Genomic DNA, 10,430 nt, shown 5'->3' with positions numbered 1-10,430 from the left:
GGCTAGGGGTTCTCTTGCTCCCACGGAACGTGTTTCTGCCGCCCGCGAACGCTGACGGTGCTACTCGAACACCTCCCGCTGGGTTTTTGTACGAACCACCGGGTGTGCTCCGTACAGACCTAACGGTGAGCGCAGAGATGAGTGAAAGGCAGAAAGTCCGATTTAGCCGCTTCTTGCGATCTCCGCGGGGTGTTCACTCGAGCAAAGTATCACCCTCAGTTACCTGTGTCTCACGTAAGACATGATAATCTCACAGCTTTAAGAGCCTAGAAGAACTAGAACTTAAAACTGAATGCTTCACAAGTTTGAAAAAAATGGAGCGTACACTTAAATAATTGAGATAACGCCTCCCTTTCTGAAATCAGAATGGTCTGAGAAGACTAAAAGGAAATTATGCTTGGCTGGCATAAATTTAATCTTCATATATTTACTCAGGGTATCATGTGAATGTAGTCTTCTATCTCTTTTTGTAAAGACTGAGCCTTGCTGAGGTGCAGAAGTGCACAAAGACCTTTGCAGTTTTGGACACCCCATAGAGATTGGGCAGGGCCTGGCAGCTCCTGGATACAGTGCCAGGTATCTATTTATTGTATTGTGCCCACTGAAATGGGCTCCTGGTGACAGAGGGCACACACCTAAAGCACCACTTACAGAACCTGACAAAACCAAAAACATCTCTCTTGTTTCCAGATTAATTTTAACACATTGTTTTTATTGGTGAACAAGAGCTTTAGGGTATGTAAAATTAACATAATCTTACTGTTTTCTTACAAATAAGCCCAAAAATTTAACAGAATGTTTTTTATATTGCTGTTTTCCTCCCCAGAGAATCAATGGTGTGTTTCCATGGGACATTTTGGGCCCCAACTTTTTCAAATATCAAGATAATTTAACCAGAATTCCATAAAAGGAAAACCAGACGTGTGTCTGGACTAAGGTGATAATTAGGTGTCAAGTCCAGAAAAAAACTGCTATTTTCAGTTTAGGCAAAATACGATCAGAAAATGCTGGTTTTGTTGAAACTGGAATTACATACCTTTACCTTTTCTTGTTTTAAACTGATGGTATCATGACCAAGGCAGTTCTGGTAGGCACCCAAAAGATTCCAGCAATACAGTCACCATATATTTCAGTAAATATACTAAATCTGGTTGCAGATCACCTATGCACTTCATAAATCTCAACTGTAAAAGTCTGTTTTTCAGCAACTGAGGCTTTGTTTCATATGGGAACTGTACACAATAGATTTTCATCAATTTAGGAACTTTTTGGTGATTGCACGTTTAACAGTTGTAGAGAGCTCAACAATGTAAATAGATGAGGCCACTTGAAGCATACTTCTGTGCCAAAAGTGAGATTCATGCTTGCTACATGCTTAATTACAGCATATTTTCTAAATACTTCAAATACTTTTGAATGCACTTGTTACAGATGGCATGCAAATATTTGGAAATTGGTCAGGCATTTGGCAAAGCGTGAGGAATAAACAGTCTAGAGCAGGGAAATACTCAAAGCTCAATTTGCAGATACAATCTTTGCTTGTCCCTTGCACCCTCAGCTTTTACATGAGTTAGTTCAACCCCTCCTGCAGCTGAAAAGCACTGTGGGGAGGAAGGAGAGGAGGAGCAATGGTTTTCTGCATGAGCCCTGTGTTCCTTCAGCTCACAGAGGTCTGGAAACCAGCCTGAGGTTCAGTAGCAGGATGACACAGCTGCTGGGGCAGTGTGGGAAGGTGAACAGAACCTCTGCCTTTTGACTGCAGTGAGCTCTTAAATTATTGGGGGTAATCTCATTAAAAGTTCTTCTTGGATTGCAGCTCTGGTGCAACCAAGCTGTATGAACACAGGAGCAAAGCTGAGGGCAGTACTTTTACCTATGAAAACTTATTTTTTTCCCATCTAAAGCCAACAGAATTATCCTAAGTGTGCAAGGACATTGCAGGAAAACTTTAGCTGTCACCTCAGTACACTTACATGCAGTCAGTCATTTCACAGGTGATGTCCCCTTGCAACAGTAGTGACTGAGAAAGTCACCTGGAGCAGCAGCCAACTGAATTCCAGCAACTAACACGTGAGGAGCCATCCCTGCAGTAGCGTGGTAAGAAAACAAATGTTACCAGCAGGGAAGATGATTACAGCAGTACTAACATTAAGGCTGCTCCACATGGGACATGCAGGTTCTGGTCCTCATCCCTCGACAGCACATTGCACACCTCAGCCCCTCCCACCACCACACACAGTCCTTCTGAACCATTAGGAGACTCCTGTATAGGATTCTCACTGGTATTCATTTGTATGCTTAATGTACCCTTTTACTGACAATTCTAATAATAAACAAACAGCTTTTTATCTTTCTAAACACACACCAACCAAAGAATCTCCAAACTACTTCCTGATACACCTGTGTAGGCAGAAGTGAGACTAACATCTACAAATTCTCATCTTAACATTCCTCATGAGTCCTTTTTGCAGTGAGAATACACTTTTTCCCCCCAGACCCCTGACTCAAGCAACTCATTTGATTACAGAAAGCCACCTTGTTCCAAGAAACTTATAGTCTACTGGTTATTTTAGTTACTTTGGTTTGTCTTCTGCAGGTATTAATTGTTTTCATATGACCATGGCCACACTCACAGCTCTGTGGTTTTTATCATTAAATGCAAGTATTCCAGTGACAGCTGATTTGAGAATGACACCAAGTCAAAGTTTTGGCTATACTTTTATTTACTTCACGTACTATGAACATATACATTACATGCTACAAAAAAATAAAAAAAGACTTTAACTGTCAAGAAAGTGGATAGTGTTATAATACAATGGCACATGTTCATATTTTTCTTCAAACTGGTTTGGTTAGAATCCTTCCCCAAAACCATTAACAAAAATGAAGTGTTTTACTCTTTTAAGATGATTAGAAATATTTGCATTATTAACAAATACAATTCAAACAGATTAACAAGATTTAACCAGGTCAAATATTAGTAAAAAGGCTGGGGTTTACCAAAATGAAATATATATTAAAAAACCATAGCAGCCAGTTGTACTTTTTAGTGTGATATAATGTGTAAATGCACCAGAAGAACACAGTGTAATTGAGCATTCTGCTTTCACGGTGTATTTCTAGAAATGATTATTCTAGTTCTAACACCTGCCTATGCACAAAAGACCAAAAACACAGCCAAGTAGACAAAAGATTGTGACCAACATTCTTAGCAATGATTTTTTTGCACGCATCGGGGGGAGGAGGGAACAAATAGAAGAGGATAAACAAAGGCCACAAAAAGGATTTAATCTACATGTTCATGAACATATGTTCTACCTAGTCTCCTTTAAGAGCTTGACAAGTTGAAATGTCTATTTCTTCCAAATGCAAACATACTCATTTCTATCACCTATGAAACAAAATCACATTTCAGCTTAGAATTGAACAATGGAAAACAGTTGCATTATTGTATCAGTTGTCTAAGAAAAACTTCTTGACAAGAACTTGGGATTCTAGTGCAACGACAGCTATTAAGACTCCCCTAGGTTATTTTTTTTGCTCTTTCAAAGTGTACAAATATCTGCAATTTATACAGTCTCAACGAAAACATCTACAAAGTTTGCGGGGTATTTGCTAGTTAATTCAATTTATGTCTTTCTTATTAAAAAGGCAAGATTTGCATAAAAAACTCCTTTCAGAAAAATGTTCTTTTGGTATATGAAAATAATTGCTGATTGGAAAGGTACAAACATACAAGCTTTCATTAACTGCAGCTGGAAAAAATACTTCCAAACAAACCGTGTTACACTAAGGACACAGTTCAGTAAGTTTCTTCACAACACCTGAAGAAAAATATAAGCATAGATGGGCAACAGATAAACTCCTTATTAGGGTTGTTATTTAGAGTGCAGCTATTGAAAAAAAACAAATCAGTCATAGTAAATATCAACATCAGAGGAGAAATACAAAATTAGCCTTAAAGAAACCAAATGTGTTACAGAACTTAGTTAGTGTCTCAATTTTTCCCTCAAAGTAAATTTTGTACTAAGCTAGAAGAGATCCCACAATCACTGGCGTCTCACCCTAACCAGAGGAGCAATCCAAGCTAGAGTAGTCCTGCAGTTCCTTTGTTCCCACCCTTCTTACACCACTGTCACAACTGTCAGTTTTCCAATAGCCTCCAGGAGTGCTCATGAGACTGGCGATGGGGAGGTGTGATTCACGGACATTGGCGTTAGTCTGCAGCATTAATGAGTGCCCATTACCTGAAAATTAGTCAGACTTGCTGATGGATTAGTTTTGAAGTAAAACAACTAGTACTTAAATATAACAAATATTATCATTTCCAGCATGTTACACAGTTCTGAGGTAAAGTGTTACCAGTATTGTGTTGTACGGGTCGGTGCCTTGCAGCAATAGCCTTTGCAGTGGGAACTAGCCCTTGCAGCATTTACAAACAATGAGCCATTCTAGTCACACGGTGTGTATCAACCCAAATAACATTTTGGGTTTGATACTATTCAGAAAAACTGTTCTCTATAGGTTACACTGTAGTCAAAGTTACAAAATTAATTTGCTTAAGTTTGGTCACTAGAGCGCTGTGCTTGGAAAACAATCCAGGGTACAGGCAAGGGATAGTTACTTCAGTGTTTAATTTCAGTTTACAAAACTTACTGAATCCATTCTGATTTATGTTAGAGAAAACCAGATAATTAGAACAGACTAAAACAAAACGAACAAGCACTGCATAATACCACCTATTCAATGCACTGATTTTCCTTATGAGCTAGGAAGCCATATTTACTCTATTATGCCTTTTGAGAATCAATCCAGAAGCACATGAGTATTTTCCATTAGTTTATTAAAAATAAAATCCTCATGAATTCACTATCGAATATTTTACAGATGGGAATTAAATCAAGAGTCCCCAGAGTAGCTTTAAAATAAAAGTAATATTTGGTTTGTCAGTTCACCATGTTTGACACTGATTTGTACTGTAAGAGTATTGTACAGTAGTAGTATTGAAGAATTCTAGGAAAATGAAACTGGCCCTACATAATTTAATTTTATTGGAAAGCAGTGTCAATATTTTAGTATATTTAGTGAATCAAACACTGCTTTAAAGCTATGCATTAAAGTGCTATGCATGTATTTTTCAGCACTGATATGGACGTTTACACTTCCATAAGCCTTTTATTTGTGGATAAAAAGATATTGGTGTGTTAACAGAAATTTTAATTTAAAATCAGCTACTATGTTTGAAGCATCAACAGTACTGAAGAAATCAATCTGGTGTTCACAATCTGCTAGAATTCCGAGGCTGATCTGATCTGTCATCTACCATTAAAATGGTAAGTATCTGTAAATCATAAGGCTGTCCCCAGTGGGCTCTACAGGAATCTGTACTGTGCATAGTTAACTGGCCATGCCAAGTACTAGAGTAACCTTTCTAGGACAGAGAATTCAGGATGGAAAAAAAAAAAAAATACAGAGAAAAGCTCCAGGATAATTTAGTGAAATTTCTAACTATATTTTGAATTGTCTAAGGTTGATGTTCATTGCCTGAGGAAGAAGCAACGTGAGCAATGGGGCTGGAGAGAGCTATAAATGTTTCCTTAACATCTACATCACTGCTTTCTCCAGCTGCTGCTGCTGGCAAGGTCCAGTCTGCTGTGCACGTGGACATAAGCAGGCATTACAACCTATAATCATGTACTAGTTCTGCCACTTGACACACGAGTTATCTACTGTCGTACCCTGAATTACATGACCCTTGATTAAGGAGTGGTGGTGTTCAGTCCCAGGGGTTTGCAGGTTATCAGAATGCTCTCACAAGCAATACCGCTTTCCACATCTGTCGGAACATAGTCTTGATGGCATCTGCAATAAAAACTGGTTGAGATTGTTCCCATCTGTGAGCGCAGCTGTTGAGCCACACTCAGCTGAAGTCCTCGTCAGGATTCTGTTGATCCAGGAGGCGGACATGTGTGAATGGAAAGTGACCACGTCTGCCATTGCATTCTCCTTCCCACTGACCGCTCACGTTAATCTTTGTGACCTTTACCAGCTCACCGACCTGCAGGGTAAGAAACAAGGAAGTGTTACTTTGCATAAAAACCCAGGATGAGCTGCTACCCCTCCCCTTTGGGGTCATATCACCCAAGTGTACCAGACACACTCTATAATAAAGTTTCGTTTTAGTAAAGTAGGTTTAGTTTTGACCATTTTTGATACACCAGCCTGCCACCCCATGTTATTCACTCCTGAAGAAAGTAGAGAGGGAAAGAAGCACACCTAGCTGAGGTGAGAGCTACCTAAGCTGAAGAGCCTGCCATCCAACACCAGTCTTTCAGAGCACTCTTTGGGCTTGGCATCACCTGCTATCCCAATAACTGCTGAACTGACAGAGGCTTCCACTCTGCTCCCACTTCATCCACAACAATCCCTCATTCAGGGAGGGGAGGAGTGCTCTCTACAAAGTGAACACTATAGGCAAGTTCAATGGCTCCTCAATTTTGAAATTCCACTCAATGCTTCTCAGGCAGTATTGAAACACTTCTGGGTAAGTGCCAGATATATAGCTATATACAGCCACAGGTTATAAAACACTGGGAGGATATGCAGGGGAAAGAGAAGTAGTGCTGTAAGGCTGCTCTGTTCTTACTCTGAGCACCCACAAACAGCCACTATGAGAGGAGAGGCCAGATGATTTTTCAGTCTGGCCCACTATGGGTTTCTCACATAAATAAATTCTATGGGGAAAGACAAATTATGCCTTCTCCCTCTTATACCCAAATTGTTTGGCTAGAAAAGTAAAAGAACAGTTACTATGGACCAATTAAACAATAACTTCTACCTTAAAATTATACAATTCTAATGTACTAAATAGAAGCAGAGTGATCAATTTAATGTTCCAATCTCCAGCCTAACATCCACACAACCAACTCTAAAGGTATTGTCTCCTTTGGACAAAGGTGGAAAACTGCACAGCAGTCACTTTGCCAAGGCTGTGCAGTGAGGTAGCTCAAGTTGGGGCCACAAGACAAGGTCTAATCAATCCCCAGCTCTGTTGAATCTTGACAGGCCCTTTAAGTAGCACTTACACAAGCTAAGAAAGCACAATTTACATTGTAAAGAGAGCCACTGAAGAGGTAATAAATGCAACACTGAAAAGCTGTCTGCCCCTTTCCACCCCTCCATGTAGAATTTTGTCAATAATCTTATGTACAAGTAACACACAATGGTTTTCAGAATTCTTCTCACCTCACAGATAGAGAATGCTTTTGGGACAGACACATTCTAATTTCTTTCACTAGTACTTAACTCTCAAGGCATGGTCACAAGCCTCATGCATTTCATCCAGAAATTCACTGAATATACAGTTACTAGTTTACAGAGATGCTCATCACTGTGTTCCAAATTCAGCCAAACCAAAATCTCATCATTCTCACTTTCCATGCAGTAAATAAAGAACAAACAGTTTAAGATTTTACTCGTCTCCATTAACTCTACAGACTTTAATCACTTGCAGCCTTTTGCCAGAACAGCTTTTAACAGTTCATAAACTGAAACCACTCCATGGACATTTAATTAAGCTTCCCATACCTCTGATGATTACTTATCTGGTAATGAGAGGCACACTTGGGACTCTTGCTGTAGCTCTTTTTCCTTTTGTAGTCATTAGTATAGGCATTTTAATGAATCATATTTTGAAGAAAATCCTCTTATGTATTTGCTATGGGCAAGAAGGAAGCTTTCCTCGAGTACAGAATGCTAGTTTCAGCTCTTCAGGAATTTAATCATGCAGTATGTACAATTTTGCTACTGCTAATAATCACTAGGGGGTTGTACCAACAAAAAAACCCTCTGATGACCAAAACAATACATCAGCTGTAATTTAACAAGGATAAGATTAAACGTGACAACACTAGAAGGAGAAAATCTTACTTCCTAATCACAACCATTACAAGAACACTATCCTAGATAACTTTAAATTGCTTCAGCCCTGGATATAATCTAGGCATCAGCCTTCAACAAAGAAGTAGATAACCTCCAACCCACTAGGAAAGAAAGAGCACAACTTGCACTTTAGCTGGATAGCCATGAGATTTATTTTTTGTCAGACTGCTGGGCTCTGCTCTTACTGAATATCACACACTACTTTATGCTCATAGTTTATCCTGGACACCTTGTGAGAAACTCTCCTGCAAGAGGTGGGTCCTACAGCACGATGACAGCGAGCTGGAGCACAGGATGCTCCTGACACCCCCTCACTCTCAGGAGCATTCTGTAGCTGTTTGGCTTTCAGGAGTGTGCCAAGAGTCACTGCAGCAATGGGACACTCACTTATGAATACTTGTAAGAAGCTACACCAGAAACTGGCTTTCAATGATTAATGAAGAAGAAAGATGTCTGAGCTTAAACATTCCTTTTTTACCATTCAGTAATTTCATTTAGCAGCTACTCTGATACAATCTTTCATTCACGTTTCATTTAGATGTATCTTCTCCTTTCATTTATATGCATGTATATATATATCTATCTTTACACCTATCAAAGTAGGACTGACTCTAAGTAAGCATGGGTCATTTCACAAACACTAGCTTAATAAAAAGGCTCCATTAGTTTCTTAATAACTTGGAGATCTTTTTAGATCTGCCTTGAAACTCTGCATATTAAACTAGAAGAGAACCTTTAAAAAAAAATATTACTCATTATTACAACTGCTGGAACTGGAAAACGTTTAGACTAGAAGTGGATGTTCTCCCTGAATTCTGATTTTTAACCTTACATTATGATATCATTAGTCTGTTGAGCATCATACCACCAAGCCCAGCACCTCACAAACACTGTACCCTGCTACAAAGCCAGATTTGTCTCAGTCTTCATCAGAAGTTTTAAAACTAAATACATCCCATATGCTTCAAAGCAAAACTGAAGGTTCATGTGAAGACTTCTGTATGCTGTGGTTTTACTCCACGTACTCCTCTTTGGTTAGGTCAAGGTGGCAGAGTTCTGCTACTGTTATAAAGAAAAAACATAAATTGATCGATCTCGGAGTCATTTACCACACAGATCTTCCCTTTGCCTTTTCTCTTAACACAGACAACTCCCTGAACAGGTCTAGTGACAAGCAAAATAAAAGTTATCTTCTCATGATGATTTAGAACATCATTTGTTCTGATCCTCCTTCCCTGAGTTCCTCAAACCCATGTCAGTTTTAAAACAACAGAGCAGTGCAGATATTCCCTTTGCAGTTTGGGGCATAAATGGGGGGAACCACCCCCACCCATGAATATTGCCAGATTTAAGGGTAAGAGTTTTCCTTTGGAAAGAATCCCTCTTTCTATATTTATAGTTATTCAGAGGTCTGGGCAAAAGCAAACTAATAAGATTTACATAATGCTTTGGACTAAGTTATCTAAGAAAGAGATCTCTAAACAAATGGAGAAGGAACACCATGAAGTGAAAGGGAATATGAAAAAAAGAGACAACAAGAAACAGTACTTTGATAGACAGGATGAGAAAAGACTTTGAGAAAGTGAAGTGCACATTGCTGTTTTTTCCTGTACAGACATTGAAAGCAACTCAGTAACATTGTGATTTGAAACTCTAAGAGCTGCAATGAAGCTAGAAGACCTACTAGAAGTAACGATAAATGGCTCATGTTTTAAAGCTAAAATTTGCCAATATTATATACAGAATAAAGAATCACCACTATTACTGTGTTTCTTAAATGTAGAGCTGCAGCAAGACAAGGATACCTAACCAAGAGGTTGGACATGTCAACTAGTATTTAAGTAAGTTTACAAGGCCTACAAAGGCCACTGTTCTAGCATAAAGGTAGAAGGCACTATGGATCTTCCTTGCATCCTCACACAGACAAGCTGAGCCCACACAGTTCAAGTTTCCCCCTCCCAAACACTTCAGCTATCTGTAATTATCTAGTTATTATCATAAGTTAGCAAAAGACACATGGTGCAAACTAGCTGAGAGGGAGGCATTCCCCATGAAGCTGCACTTCCTAAGGCTCAGTATACTTCACAGATCTGTGAGTTTTAATCAAGAGGATTGAACTAATGCAACAGCAGCCATGGCACTCACAAGCTGTTCTTCAGCATCCAGAGGAGTTTGCTTTCCCTCAAACCTGCTTATGGTGGCCTGGATTATCAGTACTTTCTCACTCTACTTCACCCCAAGCTACCAAAATGGAAGTTAGGCAGCACTGTGGGGTCCTGCTAGAACTGGAATTAGATGTAAAGTTAAGCTTAAGAGAACACTAGCAGCATGCTAATAAATAAAAGCTTAAAAACAAAATCAAGAAGGAAAACCAAAAGGTTTTCATAAATATGCTACCACAGAATAGCCACTGGCTCAAAGAAAATCTAACATCTGGTGATTTCAAAAGTCCACAATGACATTCAGGAATATTTCCAAGCTCTGGGAGG

At 39.2% G+C, this 10,430-nt stretch overlaps 1 protein-coding gene across 1 annotated transcript in view; it reads right to left on the bottom strand.

The window, feature by feature from the left end:
* Positions 1 to 4,826: 4,826 nt before the first annotated feature.
* CRK (v-crk avian sarcoma virus CT10 oncogene homolog) overlaps positions 4,827 to 10,430 on the bottom strand; it is a gene marked incomplete at its 5' end in the record, with an annotated part of 7,547 nt that continues 1,943 nt past the window's right edge. Inside the window, one exon of the mRNA XM_008944576.1 lies at positions 4,827 to 6,058. Within this exon, the coding sequence (XP_008942824.1) occupies positions 5,921 to 6,058 (138 nt within the window). The remainder of the gene's footprint in view (positions 6,059 to 10,430) is intronic.

The sequence above is a fragment of the Merops nubicus genome, unplaced genomic scaffold (genome assembly GCF_000691845.1).
Source record: "Merops nubicus isolate BGI_N331 unplaced genomic scaffold, ASM69184v1 scaffold43967, whole genome shotgun sequence".
Taxonomy (NCBI): domain Eukaryota; kingdom Metazoa; phylum Chordata; class Aves; order Coraciiformes; family Meropidae; genus Merops; species Merops nubicus.
The sequence above is the reverse complement of the archived record's forward strand: the minus strand, read 5'-3'. Positions and strand labels throughout refer to the sequence as shown.